The sequence below is a fragment of the Anser brachyrhynchus genome (assembly GCF_964034855.1).
Source record: "Anser brachyrhynchus genome assembly, chromosome: 2".
NCBI lineage: Eukaryota > Metazoa > Chordata > Aves > Anseriformes > Anatidae > Anser > Anser brachyrhynchus.
Window position 1 is genome coordinate 25,237,989 of NC_137695.1, and position 27,983 is coordinate 25,265,971.

At 38.4% G+C, this 27,983-nt stretch overlaps 1 protein-coding gene across 4 annotated transcripts in view; it reads left to right on the forward strand.

The window, feature by feature from the left end:
• The window catches only part of ANKIB1 (ankyrin repeat and IBR domain containing 1), a 95,683-nt gene that overhangs the window by 21,806 nt on the left and 45,894 nt on the right, over positions 1–27,983 (forward strand). For all 4 annotated transcript variants that reach the window (XM_080582549.1, XM_080582548.1, XM_080582547.1 and 1 more), the window contains 2 exons: positions 8,584–8,849; positions 26,397–26,697. In XM_080582549.1, coding sequence (XP_080438675.1) covers positions 8,662–8,849; positions 26,397–26,697 — 489 coding nt within the window. In that variant the 5' untranslated portion in view covers positions 8,584–8,661. The remainder of the gene's footprint in view (positions 1–8,583; positions 8,850–26,396; positions 26,698–27,983) is intronic.

Genomic DNA, 27,983 nt, shown 5'->3' on the forward strand with positions numbered 1-27,983 from the left:
CCTTTTCCTGGCACAATTGCCCAGAACTGGTTTTCTTTATCCTCAGTTTTTCTAAGCAGGTCAGCCTGATAGGAATCCACACGTTTCTTTGGGCTTTTTGCTGCTGACAATGCCACCGTGTCCGTTCCACCCGTCCATTCCCCTGTAAACCTTTACCTTGTCACTCTCAGCGGTCGTTTTACCCTGTACTTTTTGTCTGTTGGAGGTGACAGACATTCATCTCTAACTGAACCGAGCTGGGTCATTGCTTACCTTACAGTTAAATAAAATGTATTTGAGTCCTTTTTGCAAATCCCAGCTGGCGCAGCAGCCACAGCGTATGTGATTAAGGAGAAATGCAGCAGCAAAGCATGACCCAGGATGGGGTTCTCGTGCTGCCAATGTGAAAGAAATGGCACTGCTAAAGGAAGCTGCCAGTCTCCGGTTCTTATTCTTCAGTTTATCACCGATGCTGACTGTTGGGTGAGTCACGGCTGCCCGTGCTTCTTTACACAGGAGGCTGGGTGATATTTGTTCACTTTGGCATCTAGTGCTTGGGTCCAGTGCTTGATGCGAAACTGGTGTTACCTGCACTGACCTGTGGCAGAGAAGTCACTTCTGTAGACATTTATTCAGCTAACAGTATCTTACATGTGTTTTCAGATATTTTAGTAGGTTGGGCAGTCTGTAGTGAGTTTTTTATACTAAAGTGTGCTCGAGATTACAATGCCACAGCTATCAAGCACGTCTGCATGCAGCTTGTCTTACTCTTAAAAAAAAGAAGTCAAGCCTTTCTTGCTATGCTTCTTCACCTTCTGACGCAGATAGAGGAGGTCTTAGGGCAGTAGTGTCAGTATTATGTGAGAAGCAGGTATTTTATATTATTTAAGGTTTGGTTAGTCTGTTTAATCTGAGGAGTGGAAAGCTAGCCTGAAAAGAGTTCTGCTGTATTTTATGACTGGAGCCTGAAAAGGCCATAAAGGAGAACATATCTCTTGTATCAGTAACTAAAGCTACAGCAAATTAAATCAGATTATTAAGGCCTTGACAGAATGTTGCGCTGGGAACGACTCCAAAATTTTATCTGGACTTCAGGGAACTTTGCAGATTTTATTGTTGTTTTTTAAATAACTTTCTAAAGACATAGTGCCCTGAAATGAATATGAAATAATCTGCAATTGCACGTTAGACTATTGCGTACTTCAGTGCACAGCTACAGAATGGTTAAGTCTTTTGTTCCATTATACTGAATTGCTGTTCCCTTAAAAAAAGAAAAGAAAAGAAAAGGTTGTATACAAACAGCTGCACGTTTTAAGTTATGCCACTAGATTGTCGTTTTTATTTTTATTTTTTTATCATGAACTGATGACTGCTTCTAGTCTGCTGCATCTGTCCCTATGGCATCACTGTCAGTGTATCAAGGCAGAGGAAACCAGAGCCATGCTTAAAAGTCTGTTTTCTCTGCAAACTGGAGTTGGAGGCAGGCAAAAGTAGTGTGTAAGAAAGGAAATCCTCCACCTGGATCAAAGTCTTTGTGCCTGAGTCAGTAAGCCAAAGTCTCAAATTACTGAGTTTAGCAATAGCTTTAAGCCTTCTAGTTGTGGGCACGTTAGCCAGCAGAAGATTGTAACATGGGTTGGTAGACTCTCTATCCTACAAACATATAATGAGGAAATAATTCCTCCACAACCCTGCACTATATTTTATCCAAGTAAATTCTCAACATTAATGCCACTTTTCAACCTTAGTGTTTGAAACAAAAAGAATGTATATTGGTTATTTTTCTACTAAGGCTAACCAATGCTATATTTGTGTATAATTCTCTACATTGGTATTTTAGTTTCATTTTTTGGTCTCTACTTGGACGTGTAAAACATAACACTGAATTTGACAATGTCAAGCTCCATTCAGAAGGCTTAAAGTGGATGAGATGCTTTCATTATTTCATGGTGATGACTTCAGATCTTTTGGCACAAACCTTAGAATATATCTTATTTCAATTTAAAAAATGACAAGAATAACAAAACAAACAAAAGCAATTAAAAAAAAACACCACCACCACAACAAGAAAGTAAGTTGTATTAGCTTAAAAAGATTCAAAAAACTACCCCTTTTCCATAACTTGATTCTTAGGCTTTGCTAGCATACTTGTTACTTAATTGTGCAGAAATATTCCTCCAGAAGCAGATGTCCAGCAAGAGAAATTTTTGCTTAGTAATTCAAGTTTGGTAAATCTTACATCTTTACTAGAAACTAGTAAAAATTAGCTTTAATCTAACATTTTCTACTATATCTTAATTATAGACATATCTGCCAGCTATACTAAAGTAAGTATCCATGTTTGCGTGCTTTTTTTTAAATTCTGTCCTCTTGATAAAGTGAATGTATTTTGGCACTGTTGTTCTCTTTACTTCATGGACAGAGGATAGGGCCAGGAACGAATAGAAGAAATCAACAGGGCTTTTTCTTGTTTGAGAGGACTTAGTATTCTGAGAATTACGGAACATAACTTTTGACTTGCTTCATTTGTGTTAGTCCATCCCAGTAGTGAAGATTGTAATTCATCATGGCGCAACATTCCTAAACGTACCAGGTTAGTAGGCTTTTCTCCTAAAACATGAAGCTGCGCATGATTCCCTTCTGCAATTAATTATGATTTGTAATGCAGGACAGACTCTGCAGTAAATATTTTATAAACTCACCTTATAAAAATGAACTGTTTAACTGCAGTATCCAAAGCAAATAAAATAGTTACCTTTTGAGCTAACTGTGCTTAGAACAGAAGATGCATTTAGAATGCAGTAAAATATTTTATATTTTCAACAAAAGCAAGGTACTTTTGGAAAAAAGGTTGTTTTGATATCTTTTTTCTTTCTCCTTTTTGTGTAGGCAATTTGTTAGCAGTTGTCTTTGCAAGGGTATAAAAACCACATTATATACCAATATCAAAACTTCATTTTGATAGTGTTAAGATATAATTGTTAGAGGCTACGTAATGTCTTTTTTCTTTCAGCTTGGCTTACTATTCATTCCACAATAATTTTCTTACAGTTTACATGAAAAAATACTTTTTTTGAGTAAGAAATACTCTTTTTTGAATCAACAAATTGTATTCAAACTTTTTGGAATTAAGAAGTGTTACACTGCAAAGTAACAGTTGCAAATGATGATTGGTTCTATTGATGATCTTTGCTCATCATATAGATAAAAGATTTTTTTTTGTGCAAGAAATATATAACGTTTTCTTTAGATTTACTGAGCAGTACTGTGTAGTACAGTATGTCTCCCTTTCCTTTTCCTATCTCCCAAGATAGGAAACGGCTGCTGTACGATCACATGCTAGTGCTACATTCAGCGAGAAATTTTGCTTCAGTATTAAAGCAATTCAAATGTAAATGTAGGGAGGTATGTCATCTCATGAAAGACTCGTGCTGAATACATGATTCCAAAATGAGTGTTAGAAATAGGAGGCTTCAAAAATAGTTGTCTGGTCCCTCTTGTATGATATTTTACCATTTGTTACAAATTTTTAGCAAGCACCGTGGCACTACTTCAAGGGAGGACTATTTCTAAAATCCTTTTAAGCCATTACAGTCGTCCTTCTTCAAACTCACATCTATGATGATACCCATGAAAAAATCAATAGCAATTGGGAAGCTGGTGCGACTGCTCTCAAAATCTCATTTGTACCTTGATCTACCCAAGTCTTTCGGTATTCACTCTTTTTTCATCTTGTGCTTCGTCTTCAGGCTCCTGTGGGAGTATCCATCTCTTTGTTAAATATTTATAGAGCTGTGATATCAAAGTGCTGCTTTTAGCGGTGTTGCTAATAAGTCCGTAGAAGTTTTACTGCTTATTGCCAAAGCAGAGAACTGTGATGCTCCTGACGGAGTTTATGGGAATCTTTCCTTTGACTTTAAGGCGGTTTGTGCAAACAGTATTTTGGCTTTATGGTTAACCTGGAACTTTTATTGGGGAATGGTAGAGTAGTAAAGACAGTCGCTAAGTTTGAATGAGTGTGATTGCTGATGTTTGAAATTCTGAAATAGTAGGGGGATACTAAATGCTGTGTTTGCTAACTGTTTTTCCTGTATTCTTTGGTATAAAAGGTCGTAGTGATATTTGTTGTTGTAATAAATATTACAAGGTTACAATAATGGCTATGATACAGCCCTTTTGTTATCACAGAACTTGAAAATTTGCAAATAGGTCTGCCTACCAAACAAATATCTCGTCTTTGTCTTGTAAAATTCTCTTCGAGTCCCATTTTATTCAGATGAAATATTTGAAGACTGCCATTTTCCTGTTGTCCTTTTTGTTATTCTGCAATGTTTTTATAACACGTCACATTAAGAAAATAGCCTAAAAGTTTATGTAAGCACCAAAGCAAGAACAGTGACACTGACAGCAGACTCCAGCAATAGCAGCCTGGCAGCTGCTGAGGCAGCGTCAGCCACCCCAGTATTCAGCCCGTGGGAGCCCCCAAGTCCCTGCGGCTGTGGCCTGGCTGGACCTTCCAGGCCCATCTTCTCTTTCTCTTTAAAGAGGAAATGTGTGTGTCATATGCCCGTCACCTTCAGACGCACGAAACGGAGGGTTGAAAGAGCAAACCAAGTCTCCTCTCTGATGAATCACTGCCTGGTTCCAGCACCGGCCTTGTTAGCTCACTGTCCTCGGAGAGCACCTAATGGATGGGAAGCCCTTAATGGAATGAAAAAAAAAAAAAAAAAAGAAAAAGAAAAACACAAAGAAGGCAGCCTGCCCCTCTCAGCCATTGTCAGATCCAGAAATTTGTTGCAACAGCTCACATTTTGTCTTTTTTCTCCTTCAGTTGAAGTAGGCTTCTTTAGTCTCTGGTAGACCTGTCAGACGACACAACCGGCAGACCTCGGACGTTTTACAGCAGGGCACTCGGCAGCCCCGGCAGCTTGAGGGAGGCAGCAGCTGTCGGGTCTTGGTTTCTTCTGGACTTCCCAAGGTGCTGGGAGCCCGCTGTTAGGGCAATGTGCAGAGGCAGCTTCACCCGTCTTTCTGCATTTCTCCTGGCACGGGCAATGGCTAATCCAGAAAAGAAAACTGCAGTGTGACCCACCGAATTACTGAGGCATAATAGGCTAAGAGTGAGAAAGATGAATCGCCTTATGGATGCTGTGTGAAGGTGAAAGGCGTTAGCACAATTTATAGCATCCTGTATTTTAAATAGGAAATTGTTTCCTAGATTAGTTTTGACCCCGTCACTTCTCTCCTTGCTTTCTTCCAGAGATTGATTTCTTGCTATCACATCAAATACAAGCTGTTTGCCTTCACCTGAAGTGCTTTCCTGGACTATCCCCATTCCTTCATTTTCTTTTGATAACGTGATGATTATAGTTCAATTAGCCATTTGCTAAATTTTCAATACCTCTATGCTGATTCTTAGTTATAGAAGTTGCACTTGCGTCTGTTCAAAGCCACATCGTTGCTCTGCTTTATAATCCTACTTAAAATTCTCCCTTTCCTTTGAGAATCTGAAGATTTGGAGAGTGTTATGTAGAGCAGTATTTTACTGTTTTTCTTCATTCACCTTGCTGTATCATGTCTGTATCGTGTATAGCCCTTTATTGTGCACATAGGCTGTATGTAGGGTTTTTTTTTAGGGAAGCAGATGTCACTGTTTTGCAGTACATGCTGCATGTTCCTAAAACTCCCAGATGTTATGGTAATGTACATAATATTTTGGGCAATGCGCTTACTTCTTTTATTATTCATTCCTGAACACTGTGCTACCATCTAATATATCCATACTCTATCAAAAAATAAATAGGTCATTCAGCGTGCAGTGGAACTAATGAAATTTACAGGTTCTGCACTGCACTAACTTGAGCTCTTAATTTCTCTAGAGCCACCCTCCACAGACCCTCAGTTCTCCCATGCGTTCACAGACCTCTGCCTAAATACACAGAATTCTGCTTCAGCTTCTCAGCAGAATCCCCCTGCCCCATCTTCTTCTCAGGTATCCCCGAGGGCACCATCTGATCTCCTTAGGCTCCTAGCACCCCCTCTCAGCCATCGCCAGGTTTGTTTAATGTGTGGGGCAGGAGGTGTGCTGCAGCTGACGCAAGCTGGCCATGTGCTAATTGCCAGAAATAAGTGCGCAGCAATTGATGCTCTTACCTTCTAATTTCAGATGATGGGAGAAGTTTTTGTGCTTTTTTGGTCATTGAGGGCACTAGTGGGATCTGCATTATTGATTTTCATGAAGATTTGAGTAATGTGATATCTTTCAGGCATTTGTTCTTGTCTCATTTTGTTTATGGCCTCAAGAGCTATTGGTGGTGGATAGGGGATTAATGGATAATATAATAGCGTAAACTTTTCTTATTAACAAACTTGACTGCTTGACTGAAAGTCATTCTTTCAAGTTATTTTTGAGATCCCAGCTGCTGAAGGTATTAGACATTATTTATTTTGTTTTATGTAGAGAGAAATATGAACTGCTGGTTTATTGAAAAGGGTAAAGATGTTTTCATGGTTTTGCACACTATTTCATTAAAGCCTACAGCTATTGAATATTTACACTAATGCAGCTATTGGTATGTCTGGAAGCACATTAATCTAAAGCGCTGAAGGCTGTGACGTGGTAATGTGAACATGCAGGAGCCTTCTTAAAGAGTATGAACATAGTATCGGGGCATGCTTATATCTTAAAATACAGGGACAACAAAAAGACACAAAATGCTGCAGAATTCAAGAATCTGGGCTTTGGTTTGTGTTTATAACAGGGTGTGCATCTGCTTTTGGGGTACCTACTTCTCTGTTATTATGAGAAGCGTGCAGCTGATTAACGCAGTTGCTTGGCTCTGGCAGGGGAGGACAGAGGCGCTGCGCTCAGCGTGCTGAGTTAGCTGGCTTAGCAGATCTCTCGTCCCACAGTGGCATCAAGCAGTAGGACATAACTCCAAAAAAAGGATTGCTTCGCCACAGTTTTGAAGGAAAAGGGGATGAAAGTGGAGGCCGCCAAGGGCACTGTGCTCCTTCTAGAGTGGCTCAAACTGAGGGACGTGCACTGGTGATACCAGGATGAAAAGTTTTCCCTCCTCTTCACCAAATGACCTGTGAGTGGGGCTGCAGAGAGGGGATGGCCCAGGGTCCAGCCAGCAGCATCCCATGCAGAATGGGGCGTGAGCAAAGCTGTAGGAAGACTGGGATGAAAAGTAACAGTGTGCAAGCATGCTCAGTCCTGCACGTTGTTACTCTTGCAATTAATGTGACTTGCAGGTTCACAGTAAGCCGAAGCAGCTCATGAAAGGATTGCTCTGTGGGAACAAAAGTGCATTGCAGCCGTTCCCCAGAGTTTCCCCAAATCTTTTTCATGTGGATGATATATACATCCTGATTCTCTGAGACTTTCTGCAACAGCAGACTCCTTGCATTCCTCTGCTTGTTATGTCTACAAGGTGGTCTGGGCACCAGTAACTGTGCTGGAGAGCAAATAGGGAAGTCTGAGATGGTCCCAACCAGCAGAACGTAAGGTACTGGGCACATAGAGGCTCCTGCCCTGCCTGATTGTAGGTACCAAACACAATCAATTTCAGTTTCCTAACCTGCTGTGCCTGGCATATTTGGATCCCAGAGGGCGTGTTGTGGGGGGAAGGATCTGGCACGGAGCAGCGTGCATGGGGTGACTCGTGCTCAAAAGAGACCTCCTGGAAGGTTCACTGTGCTACCAGCTGCAGCCTGGTGCTGAGTCCCCCCTCTGTCCCTCTGACACAAAACACAGTGTGCTCTTTCAGACTGCACGACCTGGTGAGCCTCTGCTGTCCCATCTCATGAGCTGAGCTGAGCTGGGATGCTCTGGCTGCCCAGGCTTCCTATAACTCTACCTGCTGGTCCCCTACATCAGATAAAGGTGAGAGGCAGGGGAACAGGGCAGCTGGCAGTTCTCTGAAGTTCTTGTAAGGTGCAGTTGGCTGGTGCCATTATAATGCCTGGCGTTGTATGGACCCATCCACTGTTGGTCTGTAAGCGTCATTTTTCAAACAGGGTTAACATTTTTAAGAATCTGCTTAGCAGTACTGTTAAGATGGGGCCATAATGATTTTATGATAATAAATCCTGTGCTTGTGTGTACCGGTCTTGCTGGCGCAAAAACCTGCTGCTTACACCCACCAACATGTGCGTAGGTACTTCAAGCACATTTTTACTTGATGTTCTTTAAGTAACAGTTAACTCAGGTCTGATTTCGTGCATACTTTTGAAGAATTTTACCTCCTTGTTTAAGGATTTGACTTTGTTTCTGCTATGATTTGAAATCTGTTCTAATCTCTAATTGACTTCTCTTTCATGGAAATTCATCCTTGTCTGCTAATACAGATGGATATTGACCATCTTTTTATTTTCTGTATGTTTCAAGAGTCTATGTAGTTAAAATATTTAACAGGGAAATAATCCATGAAGAATTGGGAATTCGTGTATGTCTATCTATAAGGACTTCATCAATTAACGAGCAGAATTTACAGGCCCTAAGTAATCTTCATGTGCACGCTCACAGTGCTGTAGTTTCAGGTGAATTCATCTAGCAAAGGGTGCTTTACAGAATAACTGAAATACTGCTTGTCTTTTTAGGCTGTGAAGCATGTTACAGAACCTCGCAAGCGGATGAAGGGGAAAGGAAAAAGTGCCATTGATAGCTAGAATAGCAACATGGGAAATACAACTACCAAATTCCGCAAAGCTCTTATAAATGGAGATGAAAATCTGGCCTGCCAAATATATGAGAGCAACCCTCAACTAAAAGAAACTCTTGACCCAAATACTTCTTATGGAGAAACTTACCAGCACAATACTCCACTACATTATGCTGCTAGGCATGGAATGAACCGTATCCTGGGGTGAGTATAATTCAGTGTTTTATTTTTGTATTAATAACTGATCTAAGAAATACAAGAGATTTAGCCGAGTTATAAATATCTTACGTGTGTGTATATATATGTACATATGTATGTGTGTTGCAGACAGAATTTGTAACATTTTCAAATAGTAATAGAAAACATGCACGTTAGTCTATAATCCCAGGCTGCTATAACAGGTGTTAATTTTATTTTTGGTGTATTTGTTCCTTCTTCATTAATCTTGGACAGTTTTAGTTTGCTTCCTGAACACCACGGTTGTTGGGTTTTTTTTAAAAAAAATAATGACTATTCCACCGTTCTTGATGTGTTTTCCTGTTTTAAAATGATCTGTTTGTATCATACCTAATTGATACCGTACTGATTGGATAGACTTCCAGATGGGACAGTATGTTTATTCTCGTGTTAAAGAATAAACAGGCAGCTTTTATTCTTCCATTTTGGATAATAGCAACAAACATGAATATCATGATAATGAATAAATTTATTACTGTTGCAGTTCACACATACAGCAATCCCTAATGTTAGCTACTTCCATTCTTCTGTATTTTTGCCAGTGCTCTAAGATCAATTAAAGATTAACATCAAAGAGTTAGACATCTTATCCATGTCCAGAGATCACAGGTACAAGCTGTTCCGGTCTAGTGTTTCATGAATCTAATTCCAAGTAGACATTGCTAAACCTCTTCTTCAGTAGGTAATGAGTTAGAGAGAATTTCATAAATAGCCTCTTATTTATATTAGGAAATAGAATATAAGTATATACTGAACTGTACTACTGTCAATATTCTTTTTATTTCTGTGTTTATATCTACTACTGGGCCTGTGGTATTCAAGTTTGTGTTGTCTCTCATATGCTGAGGAACTCGGCTAGCTACTAACCAGGCCTGACACCATATTTTTTTCCTCAGTGTTTTAGATTCATCTAATAATTTGTTATACTTTATAACTTCTCATCTACCTTGATTTTTTGCTACGTTTTTCTCTTCTCCCCCATTTAACCGATGTTTTTGTTTCACCACTGAATCATTTTTTTATTTCCTAACATGCCAAAATGTTCCTTTTTCCCCAGTTTTTTAAATAAACCTAATTTAAAATAGCATTCAGATTTTATTTACATTTTCTGTGATTTTCTTTCTCTGCAATTTACAGGTTGTTTCTCTCAGTTTAAGAAAAGACAGTCTCTTTGAAAGGAAACATGAAATTGTTTGCATAAATGGAAAGATATGGAGTCATAATTACTGTCTGCTGAGCAGTCCATTAGTTAATTCATATTTCGCCATTATGATGAGATCTAGAATAACTGCTTTACATTAAAAATAATTAGTAATTTAGAAATGACATTTACTACTAGCTACATGGGACCTTTAGAATCTAAGTCTCACAGGACAATGCAGTTTTATTTTGTGCATGTTACAAACAAATAATCAAAAGAATCATTCCTTTTTGTAGTTTGTGACCATGATTTGCAAAACGTTTTTTGCTAGTAAATGGTGAAAGTAACCGTATTTGCTAGAATCTGCTAATGAAAACCTGGACTTTTGGAATTGTCACTTTTGCTGAGTAATTTGTTGATTTTTTTTTTTTACCACTTTTCATCTGTCTTTGTAATGGCTTTGTTCAAAACCCATTAGTGATGCGTACTAGAGAACAATTTTGCCTTTCTATCTGAAAGAAATAGTAAGGGTGAATAAATATCATACTTATACTGTACCTGTTTGCAAAGTTGATAGTAGAAAGGCCACAAGTGATTCCCAGTTAAGCCTCCTCCCTTTGATACAGAAAGTCCTGGATATGGTAGAGATTAAATAAATTGAATATTGAAATGAATGCTTTGATTTACAGCTGAGGTACAGTATCTAAAAATAATTAAACTTTAGTCTGTATGTGTTTTGACAGAGATTTGCAATTATGGGATGCCCATAATACTGTAATGTTGTATATATATTTCTTTATGGAATGTTTTAAATATTTGTGAACCCGTAGCGACAGTGACTTGTAGTTCAAACTCTAGACAGTATTTTGTGTACCATACCGTTCAGTTTTTCTTCATAGGCTGATATTTGTATTATTGTAGGTAGATATGAACAAACATGTCCACATTCATTAGGTGAAAATTTCTCAAAATAGAGTAATGAGATGCAGTTGTCAGTACACCTTTTGAATAACACAATATATTAAGAGAGATGTTCTGGGATGTTCAGCAATAACCTGACAGGTCTGTTGCCCAATACTAAAACAAAGGGACAAAATCCCTGTTGTATGGCTATTGGCGACTGCCCAAAGACTCAGTGAAAGCACGGGCACTGAGTTTGCAATGAAAGGGAGCTGAGGACAACCTGGTATAGTCATCTCGGAGGAGAAGACAAAGAAACTGGAGAAGATGTTAAAGGGTCATGAAGCAAAACTCCTGATCTGATCAAACCTTATATAATCCATTATGAACTCTCCAGGCAGAAACTTACGCAGACAAAAATTTCTCAACCATTTTGAACCACTTAGTTGTTTTACACCAGGTCAGCAATCTGAGTCATCCAGCTGTTGTGCTTTTCATCCAGCTTTTACAGTCCAGAAACTGTATTTAGTGTATAATCAAACTGTAGCCTCACACATATTGATATAACTTTGAAAATTTGCCACCAATTTCTTTTCTCTTTCCAAGATTCAGCAAGAATGTATTAAAATACTCAGACTGTATCTGTGATAATTTCTCATGAGTATCACAGAAAGCTCTGATATATTAGAAATGTTGAAATAAAAGATGGAAAATAGTAAGGCATTCAGTTAATATGTAACTTTTGTTCAGTCTGCAGCCCGATATAATGTTTACCTCACAGATCACTTTGTTTTACCAAGCTTTTAATGTTTAAAAACCAAAATCTGCTGCTCGTGGCTAATTAGCACGAACGAGAACGTTCGAAGTGCTGCTTGAAGTTGCCAGAAGCTGTGTAGTTCAGCAGTTCCCAGTGGCCGAGAGCTGTCGCACTTTCTCTGCCCAGTCAGGATGTGTAAACAGGTGGCTGGTCCATGTATTTGGCCATGCCCTGTGCCTGATCGCTGCTGTCTGTCCTGACTTTAGATGTATATTTTTCCCACTTTTGGACCTTTCAGCCTGCTCACCTAGAGAGCGGAACAGAACGAGGGCCAACAGTTGCCGCTTGTGGTCATGTGCATGCTGAGTGTTTCTGTCCATGTGGACCGCCACGTACCATATTGCACATGTAAGGTTGTGTGTGTGCCTGCTGGGGGTATACACTCAGCCTCTCCACTGGCTGGACCCAGGGACATGGAGCCACAGCACCTTGCCTCTCTTGAGCTGCCAGAAAGTCTCTCCAGAAAAAAAAAAAAAAAAAAAAAAAAGGTTGCTTTCCATTTTGGAAGCAAAGAACTAAAAGTTTCAAGTTTACTTTCTTGGACTGTATTGTAAATATCATGGGAACAATTCGAGTGTCATTTACTAAGTGATTTTCTGTTACAGTCTATGGACATCAGCTGTTGGTACTTGAATTCAGCATTGACTTTCAGAGAAGTTTGCCTTGGCTGTTAATAGATCTGGATCAGAAATGTCATCTGTGTTACAAAATTGTATTGATCTCACTATTCAGATTGTGTTCATTGCAAGCTAATAAACAGGTAGTCTTCCATGAATGATAGGTAAGACTTGGGGAAGTAAAATAAAAGGTTACATAACCATCAGAAACGTCAAGAAGTAATAAAAGATGCGTAATACTCAGATTGATTTTGAGAGCTTTGTACGACAGACAAATTGATCCTATTCTACATTAACATTTATCACAATCCCCTATGAATGAAAGTCTTGACAGAAGATTCCTGTTCGAGAGGATAGTTTAAATTTCATTTAGTAAATGGGTATAAAAATATTACAGAGCAAGAGCACACAGGGGATTTATTTTCTTTAGAAAATTCAGTCTTTGGATGATCAAGTACCTCAGATGCCCTCAGGCTTTTTTCCCCCAAACCCAAGGTACATTTGGGATCACCTGACTGCTCAGCTTCAAAGAACTGCTATCAGTTTGGAAAGGTATCCACCAGTGTCTGGCTGGTGGTGAACCAGTCCTGAAATAAGACATCAGCATAGGTTTTTCCACGGGGTGGCTGAGACAGATGCCTAGAAATCATGAGGAAACTACTCATGGTTGAAAGGAAAAACCTTCTTAGACAACCTGTAATTCTGCAAGGTATGTTGTGGTGTGACTTTCGGTGTTGTAGTTTTACTTGGAAGCTTTTTGAATCCATGACAGATGTTTTTTCAACATACCCTCCATACTGCTACATCTGAGCACTTTGTGAGTATCCAAGCCCAAAGCGGCTTGTTTGTAGCAGTTACTGCTGGTCCTGGGCTGAAGATGGAGGGGAGAGAAGGTGGCAGAAACATGAGGCTGTGGGAGGACAGAAAGGGCTTGTGAAGCTGATTTTTTCTAGAACAGCAAAAGTAAAGATTTCCCGTTACAAAAGAGTGTGGAAATTGGGGTGAATCCTGAAACTGGAAAGAAGTCACTTTTTTTTTTTAACACTTGACGCCTGCCTAAGAGTGATAATGGTAAAGGAACTCTTACATTTAATGCTTAACTAAACAAGCTGGAGAGAAACATTGGTAGATGTGTCCAGGACCTGGCTATAGGAAGTATTTCTTGTTTCAGTGCTAGGATTTGGGAAGTATTTTTCACTGCAGTAGAATTAGAGCAGATCAAATAGCAGTGGATTCTCAGCTGCAATTTCCTGATATGTTAAATAAATGTGCAGCTTTGGGTATTTCAGGTCAATGCATGCTACAGCCTTGTCTTAACTAATCTAGCTTTTATAGCTACTTAAGAGATTTCAATAAGGACTGTTCTAGGCAATTATAATGTCATCAGAGAAAGTCTGTTGAGACCACCAATATGCTGCATAGGATAAAGTTGACAGAAAATCTGTTGACATCGGAGGGAGCATTGCATTGTTTACAGCACATTCGGGACTTCCCATGCCAGTTTTTGTTGGTTGTTACTCCTTTTGCAGTCATGTTGAAAACTAGTTTTGGATACGTTGGAGGGAGGTCTGTGCAGCCTGTATTTCAGAGCACGACTTCTCAAATGGAGAGGTGCTGTGGCCTAACCCGGCAGGCAGCTCAGCACCACACGGCCGCTCGCTTGCTCTCCCCAGGTGGGATGGGGGAGAGAACGGGGAAGGTAAAAGTGCAAGAAATCATGGGCTGAGATACAATTTATGAGGTAAAGCAGAAGCTGCGTGTGCAAGCAAAGCAAAGCAAGGAGTTTGCTTGCTCCCTCCTATCGGCAGGCAGGTGTCAGTCGCTCCCAGGAAAGCAGGGCCCATCACGCACAACGGTTTCTTGGGAAGACAAGTGCCATTGCTCCAAACGTCCCCCCAACTCCTCCTCCTCTCCCCAACTGTTATTGCCGAGCCTGACGCCCCGTGGGGTGGGTGGGACACCCCTTTGGGCAGCCTGGGCCAGCTGTCCCAGCTGTGTCCCCTCCCAGCTCCCGGTGCACCCCCAGCCCCTCACTGGCCAGGCAGCGCTTGGAGTAGGAGAGGCCTTAGCTCTGGGTGAGCACTGCCAGCAACAACTACATCAGTGTGTTACCAGCATTGTTCTCATCCTGCATCCAAAACACAAAAATCCATACACAACAGCAGGCAGACTTTATATTAATAGTAGTCTGGCCTACAAGTAAAGCTCAAATGCTAGTCAGCTGCTATGTTTCTGGCTCTTAAAAAAAGACCTTTTCCTGTCTGATTTCTGATTATTTTAATCTTAGTATGTTGAATACGTGTGGTGCTTGTTACAGGTTCTACTGTTGAGTGTGCTTAGTTGTTGTTTCTCCTTGCTACTAGGTTTTTCTGCAGCCTTTATAATACCAGAAACCTTGGGTTGCGGTGCTGTTTCCTGCACATGTTTAAAGACTGTTCAAATGTTGTTATTAAAATTGCCATCTATTTCCTGCATTGTCCTTTTCCTTTCCTTGAAAATCAGATACTGCAAAAATCAGATCTCAATGTTTGTGATTGGAAAGATGAGATACATCAATGCAGTATGCTGTTAAAGATCTTTTATTCTGTGTTGTCTGTTCTCCTTAGCAGAACCCTGTGACTATTTGACCACAGGCAAAGTAAAATTATATTTGAGTTGTAAAGGAATAAAGCATAGCTTTGGTCCTTATCAGTCAGGAGGACTGAATCTTTATTTCAACTGACTTTGTTACCAGGTAGAGTTTGTGACTGTCGTGTTGATTGGTACCTGCTGAATCATTCATTGTGTCAAATGGCTTAACCTCACCCTGGAGCTGGAGGCACAAGTGGCTTCCTCAGCAGAGAGATCTACTGACTCAGTAGGTACAGGAATAGTGGCCGGGAGACTTGCAGTTTCCGATAAACTGAAATCTGTCAGAAATAGTTAGCTCTTACAGCTAAATGCAATATCCAGCTAACATATTCAGTGACATTATATATAAAAACTGTAGATGAATCAATTTTTAAAAATTATATATTTTTCAATTTAAATAAAATTATTTCATTGAGACATTTAAGAAGAATAAAAAGTGTCTTCTGTTGGTATCATTAAAGATCAAGCAATGTACAGATTGAAAGGGTTTTTCTGGAGGGAGGAAGCGAGAGAGGAAGATGAGACAATCTCTGTCTTACATTCATAGTCTTTAAGAAAGAAAAAGAATAGAACTGCTAGAAGGCCCATTAGTAATTGTGTAATGTCATCATTTTTGCCACATAAATAATGTCAACACTAGATGTCATACACTGCAAGGTGATTTACAAGCTGATATGAAGATAACAGTCTGTGTGCAGAAATACGAAGTTGCATGTTTAAATGGTGAAGATGAACCCAATCCTCGGTAGTTTCATGCTTATTATTTCATCTGGCATTTGTTTAAAACCAATATAAAAAGAATCTCACAATCACCTGGGAAGATCATTCTGTGTGGATAGTCTTTTTGGAAAAATGGGGTCAAAGGAGGCATTTGGAAGGAAGGCTGAGAGGATCACACCTAAGTTAGGGAATTGATTCTAACTCTGAAGAAACGTATAGCATTAAGGGCCAGAGGAAGATGAAAATCATACAGCTTTTACATCACAGAAGACAGTTAGTCACAAAAGTTGCTGGTAAGCAGCCAGTTCCAGTGGAAGCCGCTTCTAATTTGGCATGCAGCTCTTTTTCTTTTGAAATCTCACTTAGATTATTGAAATAAAAGCCAGAAGTGCTTTTCAGTGGATCATGGAAGCAGCATTCCTAATCGCCCAACAACAGAACAAGCTCAAAGCACTCCAAAACAAAATCCAATCATTCTCCAGTTAAGGGTAACTTAAGGATGTTGTTGACACCTTTTTGCATCAGGAATGGTTTAATTCTGTTTTGGTGCTGCTGTTCCTTCTGACAGGCTGTAGAACCATACATAAAGCATGATTTTTTTTGTCCCACAGCATAACAACTATAAGGATTAACCAAGTTTTGTGTTTCTTGCTTTTAGTGTAGAGTATCTTTGGATCTGTGCTCTACAATTCCATTGCGTCCCTTGGACACTCCTGCACGTTGTCCCTCTATGTCTTCTGCGTTCTACCAAGCCAAAGGTTGCTACTTACAGAAGTTCATACACAGTCCTAATAGCTGACACAAAACCACCGAAACAAACTTTTCAAGATACTTGCATCTTTTTAGTAAATAAAATAGCAAGTTCTTTGATGATGCATATCTGCGTAAGACCTTTCTTAGAGGTCTTTAGGTGATGGGTTGCTATGTCAACGTGAGTCAATCCCAAGCTGGACTCAGGTCCAGGTGCTGACCTACCTTTAATCACTTTAATAGTCTGTTGGAAACAAGCTGTCTGGGGAGGCAATAGGTGAAATTGCAGCAATGCTGTGAAAAAGATTGTGAGGCTTTTTTGAGCCAGTTTAAGAGAGATTGAACACTGTGCTTGAGTTCTAGGCAGTATTTTTGCATTGAACATTACATTAAGCCCATAAGTGAAACTGGCCCAGAGGAGCAAATGTTGGCAAAGATTTCCATTTGAACCTTAGATTGCTCTAAGATATGATTCATATGCACCATAGTCTGGACTTGATCCTCAAATTAACATTTATCTATGAAAATCTGCAGAAATTGTTTGAGTACTCAGGAAGTCGATTTAATTCATTTTGCCAGATGTACTGTACTTGATAAGAGTCATAGGAACGGGAAAAAATGGAAGGCATTTCTGTTTAGGAAAAATACAGAATCTGGGGCCAGAGTGGAGTCCTTGACATAAGAGATCTTAAAATGTTTGCGAAGACTTCAAATTTCAGAATGAAGAATTAGCTCTTCACAGACCTCCATCAGCAGGGGAGAACAGTGTCCTTGACAGCCTCTCCACTGCTTCCTATGTTTTGTCATTAGCCCAGATTGCTCCTGGTTTAACCTTGCTCCTTTTTTAGCAGGATATTACTAATGTTTACAGGAATTCTGGCAATGCTCATAACAGTTCTTAGGCAAGGGGCCAGTTGAATTTACGGCTTATAAAAAGTCAGGGTAGTAGTCCCACAGTATTTTGGTTTTGGTTTTGTTTGATAAATAGGCAGACTTTAATGATCTGTCAGCAGATTCTTTATCTTAGAATAGAAATAGGCACTGTCTCCTACCCATTTTTTTTTTAATTTTTTTTTTTTACTGCTTGCAGATTCTTGGGCTGTAGGAGAAGCTTAAGAGTTGATGAAACAGAGAAGTACCTGCAAGTAATAAAGAATTTTCTACTACCACATAATGAATAAAAAATAATTAATAAAAAGAAATAATTATTGTACTAGTTGAGGCTGCGTAGGCAAATAATAATATTTTTCACAACACTATTTAAACTAACCCATGCTTCTACACAGCTGTCAGTCGTGATTAAAAAAAAATAATAATCAAGTGCTTCCTAGAACACTATAGTTGTTTGTTATAGTACATTTTAGGGGGGAAGTACTTCAAGTTAATGAAATAACGGTGATTATTCAAGGTTTTAATGCATCAGTATCGACCTATTGTGTTGGAAGCTGAATGATTCAATAACTATGATTTAATTCATTACATGAGATTCTTAAATTACTGAGTAAAAGGGCTTGGCTTTTCAGTATATGGCTTAGGCATACTTCTCTTAATGCTCAAAAAGCTGTTAGCTGTAAGTTTATGCTTTCACTGGAGTTTGCAGTGTAACTTTTTTAATAGGAAGGTGGACTAGTTAACTCAAGGACTAGAGGGTATGTTGTGAAAAGGAATCCTATGCAGATTAGTTTTCCTTGTTGCTGTACCTCTTCTAATACCTTGCATAAAGGTTCCATAAAGTTTCCTTGTACTTCATAAACTAGTACAATTTGCTGCGTAGTTTATATAGTATACGTAAGTACCTTGCATCAAAATCAGCAAGTTTCACTGTCACAGATTCAGGCTTGTTTTGGTCTCCAGCTATCAGAACTACCTGTATAATTTCATTTTACTTTTTTGGTTTTTATTTTGGTTTTGTTTTTCTGCACATAGATACATTTTCATATGTTTTTATATGCATATTTGTATATATGTGTGCATACATACATATATAGCTATTAATAGGTATAAATATGTAGCATTGTGTAGAGAAACAGATCATAAATGTGGCTGTTTTCATCACCGTTTTAGTAAAACCTGAAGAAATGGTCGTGTTGATGTTTCCCAGAATGAGGGAATGTGTCAGTTGTTTATTATTCAAGTTCACAGCCCGAAGATCTTGAGTCTGTTGTTGCTTTTCTGCAAATACGGATAGTAGTAGGTGTAAATGTTACAGCCATTTCTTTTTTGCCACTTTTTTCAACACTTTTTTCATGCTTCTGTCACCTCAAGTTTGGATTCTGCAAAGAGCTACAGCTTGAAGCAAAATCTGGAAGCTGTAACTAGAGTAAAGTCTGACTGCCTTGTGGTTAAGTGGTATTTCCCATAAGCAATACATTTTTTCACTCTACCAGTACATTTCCAGGCAAAATGTAGTTCTTTATACCTCTGAAGTTATGAGCCAAATCACAAGGGTCTACAGCACTGCTCTTTGAAAGTCTTACACACCAAATACCATCGGTAAAAATGGGACCCTGCCAAATAATGAATTTGTTGATACAAAATGTATTAATTCACCCGTCTGGGGATGTTAGTCATCTTCTCTGAACCGTAAGCCCTGTATTCAGCTGGGCTTTTCAGCTTTGGTTTGAATCCCCCTTAGACTGAAGAGTTGTCCCTTTGATTTTTGGACGAAATTAAGATGAGGAAAAGGGGGATGCTGGGGCCTATTGAAGCCTATTTGTATATCCAGAGTGAGGTACTGGTTGCCTTTGCTAGCTCTGGTGTTTGTCACACCCATTCATGAGACACAGAAGGTAAACAACAAACAAGGAGAACAGTAATCAAAACTATTTTTTTCCCTACACCAGTGTTGTTTACAAAAAAACACAAATTTGTTCTAGAAGTTTTATTGTATATTTTAAGTGAGCATTTGAGAGCTGCCTGCAGTGGATGATTCTTACTGAAGATTTCGACATGTTTAGAGATGATTGGACAGTTTTTTTACCAGATAGCTTTGACAGAAGGGCAGATGTTGATCTTAGGCAAGGGAATGGCTTTCTAGGGAGGTTTTATAGATTTGGAAGAAAAAATGCTAATATTTCTTGCTGCAGGGTTTGAAAGTCTACCTTGAGTAAAGACTTACTTGAGTCGGAATGTTCTTTGTGCTATGAAGTGATAGTAAAACAATGCAACGACAGTTTAAAAGATTTAAATCCATCCTAGGTCTTTTTATCATTTGTTTAATACAGAAAGGTACCTTTCTATTTATTTAAGAACAGAGACTCTGCAAGCAGGCAGGACTTAGACACTTCTTGTTTTAGGGCGATGGTTGGACTTGATGATCTTAAGGTCTTTTTTAACCTGAATGATTGTGTGATTCTATTCAATAACTTCTTAAAACAAGAGTTTTATTGTGCTTCTCCCTGAAGCTTAATTTTATGGTGGAAGAAATTTATAGCAATAGTTACTCACTAGTAAAGCTGCCTTTTAAATTAACTCTTTAGTCAGAAGTTTTAGTTTTAAAAAGGGGCACTGGTTTGACAGCCTTGAAGTTCTGTTTTTATGCAGAAATTCAGTGTAAGACAATTTTCAGAGAACACTTATAAGGTGAAACACCTACCTCAAGTTATGAGAGAGAATTTGAATCCATGAAGCATTTGAGTCTTCTACAAAGGTTACCCACATAAATCTTAGTAATGGAAAACTAATAGCTTGCAGCATATAGTCATTCTAAAAATCCCCATAGCTTGGGATTATTATATAGAACTTTGGTAGAGTTGTTGAGAGAAATATTGTAAGTTTTTAATAAGTCTTAAGTGTGTTTTGTAAGAAAAAGAGTGTTCTTTACAGCTTTTGCAGGTCACCACAGAAACATTATGCTATTCTGAAATCAATGCATTGTAACCTGATTCAGGAGTGAATCACATGCTTTAAAATATCACAGCATGGAATGTAAGTGATGATAAAGCGCTAAATAAAAACAGAAAACAGCAATGTACATTGTAGTGTTGTCAACTCTAAACGGTAATGATTAGATAGCTAAAGATCCTTGAGAAACTTCGTCTGGCTTGGGAGGTGACAATGAAGGCCTTCTGGTAATTAGAAAAGCTAAAGGCCTGGCTCAGTGCAATACAGAAATCACAGACAGTTCTTCACTGAATTTTAAAGTGACATTTTGCTTTGAATTAAAGAAGTAGCAGAGTCAGCATGTTGGATATAAAGCACCTTGAAGTGGGAGGAGGAGATGTGGTTAACGAATACCCAGAAGACGCTCCTGACATTTGAACTATGTGGGTCTAATTGCAGCCGTCTAGCATGTTAGGCAGACCGAGTTCAAACTTTGAAATAAAATAAAGTTTCACTTGATGGGAAGGGAAAGTCCACCCGCCATGCAGTACTGAATTGTTTCTGTTGGCTTCATGCCGCTAGCGGGCCATGAGGCCTTTGTACCAGGTAGAGCCTTTAGCCTAAACACTGCCTCGGGTGCTTGTCCTCAGGAAATCCTGCTGAGGGCTTCTGCAGAGCAGCTGCCATTTGGGTATCCTCGCACCCTACCGCAGCCCACCGTAGTGGTTGCAGAGGGGATCTGACCCCATCTTTATAAAGCTTTCTTATCTGCTCATTCCTGTATATCTAATGGTCATTCCTCATGCTTCTAATTCGAAGGTGCCTGCTACCTTTACAAACCTTGTGTTACACAGAGGCTTAGAAATTGTTTGTTAGATCTGGACTCCAGGTAAAAATAGCTAGGGCTACTGACTTGAATGTGAAAGAGTTATCTAATTTTTAAAACCAGTGAAAACGGAGGCAGACAGGAAGTTTTTACCATCTGTAGCTGCTGTTTGTTTTTTCCTAGGGCAGTGATCTTTGTTGGTTTTGTTTGTTTGTTTGTTTCATAAGGAAGATGCAGGGGGTTGGGGATGGACCATTAGGAGACCTGTGGTTAATAACTTCCATGGGTAGTAGTAGAAGGGAACAGTAATGTTAAAAGAAAAACAACTTTATTTAATCTTTATTTGACAATGCCCCAGCCAGGACTTAAGGAGTAGGAACTAAAAAATGAGCAACTTTATACTTCTTTGTTCATACAGCAGTTTAAAAATACATTGAAGGCTAAGTTGAGGTGATCTTTGCTTGAAGTATGAATAAAAATGAATTGTAGAAGGAAGTTAACAGAAGAAAATATACTAGTGTATTGTAGTACTGTAAAACAGATTTTATTGCTAAAGAACTAGAAAAATTCAGTTTAGTGAGTCTCCAAAGTTACATCTCACAGAGACCAAGAGGACTTAGATTTAGCCTTGTGTTTTCTGTAAGCAGGTTTTACAATGGGTACCTGCAAATCCTCATATCTGAAACATCTACCATTCTCATATCTAATTGCCTTCCATACAATTCATCTCATCATTCATCACTGAGTTCTTTTTTCCTTTTCCTTCATTCATTTCTTTCCCTGCTCCCATCTTTCCAATCTCTCTCTCCTTCTGTCATTTCATTCTTTCCACTTCTTATTTCAAACTACACAAAGCTTATTCAGACAAGGAAATGTTATACTTTATTTTGGATACCATTTGATACCAGTTAGTCTTGTCATTTCATGTAATTTGTTGTGAAGCATTTTGCCTGTATTGCTAAATCCCTTTCATCTGAAAACAAGCAAGCACACAAAATAGGCTGTCTCTCTCTCACTAAGATCTTTAATCTTAAATTCACCATATTCATATTTCATAACAAATGCATCTACCATGTCTGCTATAATGTAATGAGAGAGATTTCTCTAAGGATCATTTTTGCTGCCAAAGTAAGGCTTTTTAAAACGATCTATTAGCTATTTCAGCACAAACTCCTAGAGAAAAGGTACAAGTAGTTTTAACATTGATGTGGCTTATTGAAGACAGCTGTGAACTGTGAGATGGAGAACAGCTGAATGAGTCTAGCTGCAGAAAGGGAAACATTATCTTTAAGAAGTTTTAATACTGAAATTTACAATGCCAGCATAAGTATCCTGACCTGAAAATAAAAAACATCAATACATGTTTTGCTGGTTATTGTAAGACTAGTCTCTCTTGATATGTTTTATTGGAAAACAACAAGGGAACCATTCTATATCAAAACTTTTCATAATATCGTAATGTTTCGTGGAAATTTAGTTCTGAGACGTTACTTGGCAGTGTTACGTATTCTCACAAAGTATTCCTTCAGAATAATGTCTTATTTTCTATATAATACACTAAAAAAAGTGAAAAATGGATTTCAAAGCACACAAAGCAAATTTCAGTGTGTTCTAGAGGGATTTGAAAAGCCTTTCATTTTAGTTATTTTGAAATTTTTAAGTGTTCTGCAAAACCTCATCTCTAAATCTACTTTTTATTTCAAAGTATTGTGAGCTAATTGGAACCATTTCAGTGGTTAGCTCAAAAATTAGATTATGGTTTTGAACACAGTATATATTTTAGGTGATTAGGTTGAGGAGACTAACCCAATTTCTTTAATACTGATGGCTAATATTTCTGAACTCCGTGAATTTTTTGTAACTTGCATTGCTAATTTAAATAAAATATATTTCAATGATACAGACTCAAAAACAGTAAGTGAAGATGCACAAAAGCTGTTATTACTCTGTAGTGCTTAGTCTCATGGGCACTCTGTGTTTTTCCCCCATAGTGTGACCAGGTACACATCCTTTAACATACAGCCATATAGCTAAAAAGCATATAATGAAACAGGCAAATTAAGTGGTGAACATGTATGTCAGCATCTTCAAGAAAATGGGATGCGATGGATGGCATACAAAGTCCAGTGATGACTGGGGTGATAGCACAGCTTTTACTTCTCAAGGACTTCCAGAAGAGCATGACCTTGTTTTATCACAAAGATTTGGTAAAACCACAATGCATCATCAGTTTTAGAGAACACATGCAAATCTGTGATACAGAAATACAAATTTATAGCTCTTTCTTCAGGTTTACCTGAAGTTTGATGAGATTGAAGGTGTTCTTATAATAAACAAATACAATGGTTTTGTGTGTGTGTGTTTCTTGTTTGGATGTTTATTTTATTCTGCAATTACAGTAATTGGAACGGAGGGAAAATCAAACAAGAAGGGGAAAAATCATTCAAGATTAGCCACATGTGGGCCAGCCCCCATTGGTTTATCTTGTAGGCTATCTGCACAGAGTGGTCTACGTAGAGATGTGGCCCGTTTCTGACACTGGTTTGGTGAACAGAATTTAGGCTTGGGAATCAGAAAATGTAAGTTGAAAAGGAGAAATTAAAGAAGGATTGTCAGAGACGTCCTGATGTTGAAGACCTCCTAGGATTTCTGCCAAGTGGTGTGTGGCAGGGCTGTGGTGAGCAACTGTAAGCTTATAGAGGACACGGCTTTGTATTTCTGAAGTTCTTTTCATCTGAATACTTTGTTACCGCTGCTTTAAAAGAAAAGTATTTTAGTAGCAAATTTCTTTTTGAACTCAAAATGTTAAGAGATTTTCAAAGGGAAGAAAGGAGAGAAAATCAGCAGACCACAGGGCTATTGTCAGGACATCCTTCCCCTGTAAGACCAGATAAACAGTACCTACGTTTTTACAGTGAAATACTAAATCCAGTCTGTTTTCAGTAATTTGTGAGAGGGAAGTCCCACACCCATCCTATATAGCCTCTTCCTTTATTAATAAAATAATTTCAGGATTATCCTTTGTCCTCCCAAAGCATGGGAGAGCTCCTAAAGAGAGAAAGGCATGCCGCGTAATGCCTACTGGGGTGGAAAGATGGTGAGGTACATTTATTGTTGGAGAACTCCATACTGAACAGAAGATAGTAAAACTTAACTATTGTGTGGGACATGTGAACGTTGTCATCTTGTTTTATTAGTTGTAAATGACTTCACATGCAAATCTTACAGTTACATCCAATTTAATTGTTGCTGTATTGCTTTTGTGCATTTTTCCGTATGGACCCACAGTTATAATTAATTAATACATGCAGTCTGTGGGCCAAAAGGTTTTTGCTGTTATATGTGCTTCGATTTTCCATTTTTGTCTCTGCCTGAAATAGTTTATTTGTGGATTCAGAAGTTTAAATAGACTAATAATTGCAATAAATTGTTTAAGATCAGTATAAAGATTACTTTTAAGTTGTTATAGGAACTAAGGAATTATTTTTTAGGCTTCGGTGGTTAGCAGTGATGTCAGTCACCATAAACTGGTTGGGAGAATCTTTGAAAAAAGCTATGAAAATGTTAAACTGCCTCTGTTTTCTTTTGTCAGTTTGGTTATCAAGTTCTTCTGAGCTCTGCTGTTCACCAAGATCGATAGTCTGATTTTGTATTTAGGCTGTGCCTGCCTTTGGCTGGCTGAGCTGCCTGTTTTGAACAGAAAGTGATCGGAACTATTTTCAATTAGTCTGAGGGGTGAGGGCAGGGACGGTAGAAACTGGTGCCCTGTATTGACTTAAGGATTCCAGAATGACTGTTTTTTTCATTCTTGAAAAATGCTAGGAGGCAGGGCAGAGCCTGAAGAGGGGATGAATAGGGAGCTCTGCTGGCTTTATGTGTGAGGGGCCGTGTGGGAGCAGCACACGTGTTTCTGCAGTGACTTCTTGAATGTACATGCCATGCTTCTGATCTAGCGTGAGCTTACCTCTCGTGAGCCATCCTTCCTATCTTCATGTGAACCTCTTTCATCGTAGCTTTCCCCCCAGCCCCAGTCCTACCTAGTACCTTGCTTTCTTTTTGTACCTCCTACAGGATTCCCGTTGCCACTTATAAAGAGACAGTCTTTCTTCCCTGACATTTCCTACCACACACCCTCCTTTAAGGAAAATGTTACTATCTTAATATATTATTATTTTAACGGTTATTATATTAATAGCATATACCTCAAAAGGCTAAAGCAAGTTTGGTTTCATGGGCCATGTACAGCATGTCTTAGTTCTTCCATTTCAGAACTGGATTGTGACTTCTATAGTTCGTTGCTGGCAAGATGCAGCAGAAAGCTGCGTGGCCACAGGAGCTGTCAGGAATTAGATCTGCAATTCCAGGAATCAGTCTGTTCTTTCCCTTTCATTCCTCAGCTGACCCTTTTTGCTGCTATAGTTAATTGTCCACTTTGAACTGCCTCTAAAACATTCCAAGAAAAGACTTTAATTCTTGCCAGCCTCTGTCATCTGCGTAGGTGGGCATATTTGCATTATATTGCACTTTCATATACTCTAGAATGAGAAAGCAAATAGTGTCTTTACTCAATGCATGCAGTGCTGGCAGAAAAAGTATTTTATATTTTCAAGAAATAGTAAATATTGCCTTTATATCTGACTACGGGGAAGAAGAATGAATTTTTAAGAAGGTACTCTAGCATTCTCAATTAGTTTATTACCAAATGCACTGCTATTAAGGACACAGAGTAGAAAAAGAAATGATCTGTTTCATCAGTCTTGTGACTTAATAACATTTATTGCAATACAACACAGAGTTTTAGAATAAACCTGGCCAACTAAAATTTGTCACAAATGGACAAAGTAATCAAATGCGCTTTTGATATTTCGCTAATTCATCCTAATCTTGGCTATTGACTCCTAAGAGAATTGAAGGAGAGCAGAAAGTACTCACGCCTGTGGATGTGAAACACTCCCCCAACTTTTCTTAAGTGCACATGGACCGGTGTTCTAACCAGAGCTTTTCCCAAAAATGAAAATAAAAACAGCTTGTAGTCTTTGGGAAGAATTAAATGGGTAAATAAAGCAACTTGTGAACACCACATAGAGTAATGAATGACCTTTTTTTTGTACTTCTACATGTTAGCAGTAGACATATCCAGTAGTAATTATATATTAATGTTAATCTCTCACACAGCTAATCAAAACATTGTCAAGAATTAAAAAGAGCTGTCATAGTAGACACTTCCCACTTCATGAAAATGTGTGGAATTGTGTGCTAATTACTTCTCTTTATTTCCCCCTTCTTGCAGAACTTTCCTTTTTGTGAGAGATGGCAACCCAAATAAACGGAACGTGCACAATGAGACATCTATGCACTTACTGTGTATGGGACCTCAGATCATGATCTCGGAAGGAGCTCTTCATCCTCGCCTGACCAGACCCTCAGAAGATGACTGCAGGAGAGCAGATTGTCTGCAAATGATCTTGAAATGGAAGGGAGCAAAGCTGGATGAAGGACAATATGAACGAGCAGCTATTGATGCTGTTGATAACAAAAAAAATACACCTTTGCACTATGCTGCTGCCTCAGGGATGAAAACCTGCGTCGAGGTAAAAATTGATATGTAATCATGAGTTTGTATAACTGCTATTAGTAAATTACTTGCAGAGTGTTTCACAAAGCTATTTCAAGAAAAAAAAAACTGAAATGTATGCTGAATTAACTTTTTAATTCTATTTTTCTTTAATTGAAAAAATGACAAAGATAAGCAGCCCAGAACATACACTGCGTAGAAGACAATGGAAAAAATGAATTATATACGTGTTAAGTTTATGACATAAACTCTTCAGCACAATATAGACTCACATAGGTTTATAAAAGTTGGAAATAATTACAAGACACTAACATTGGAGAAATAGCTTTAAAATTAAACAGAGGCATACCTGTATGTGTAAAGAGAAGTGAAATAACTTCCTGAAAGAAAATTAGAGTTTTAATGCTGGCTGTCCATGTTTCTAGAACAGGTTTGATGTCTTTAATTTACAGTGCCCAGCTTTTTTATAGGATGCCATACAACTGTGCTAGCATACTTCAATATAATTAAACATACTCCAATATAATTACCTTTTTATAAATTAAAAATTACTTTAATGTTTGTGAAAGTAGTGGGCAGCAATGAGTAATTGGGAATCATAACAACTTTGAAGGACTCCCATCAAATTTATTTTTAAACTATACCAAATAATGAGAACTAGTATTTAATTATGCTGGTAATTTAATTTAAAGAACACAAGAACAGACATCTAACATTTTCAAAAACAGCTAACATTTTCATAGGACTGTCTATTATAACATCAAGGTTCGTATTTGGAATGGTAATGATTAGTTTAGAGCTCAGCATTTGTATGCAAAATGTAGGTTATTTTCCTGCTGTACATAACTTCATGTTTACTGGAACTGCTCTTCATTTGTTAACTTAGCATCGTCAGCAGAGTTTATCACTTCATTCGCCTGCTTTTCTAGATACTTCTGCACATCTTAAACAGGCAGGTCTCAGCACTGGTGGGACTTCACTGGTCATCTCTCTCTGCAGTAAAAAGTGACATTTTCCCTGTTTTCTTGCCTTTTAACAAGTTATTTCTTTGGTCAAACAGCTTTCCATGCTTGTCTACTTTTCTTAAATGTTTTTGGTGAACTATCTGGAGGTCTGTACATAGACTGCATCAAACAGCTTTTTCTTACCCGCATGTTTTTGACTCCTTCAGAGACATCTAATAAATTAGTTGTACATAACTTCCTTCAAAGAAAGCTGTGTTTTCCTCATTATTTCGTATTTGTCCAGACATCTATCAGTAATGCTTGTGATTGAATTTTCTGTCAGTTTACTTTATCAAGC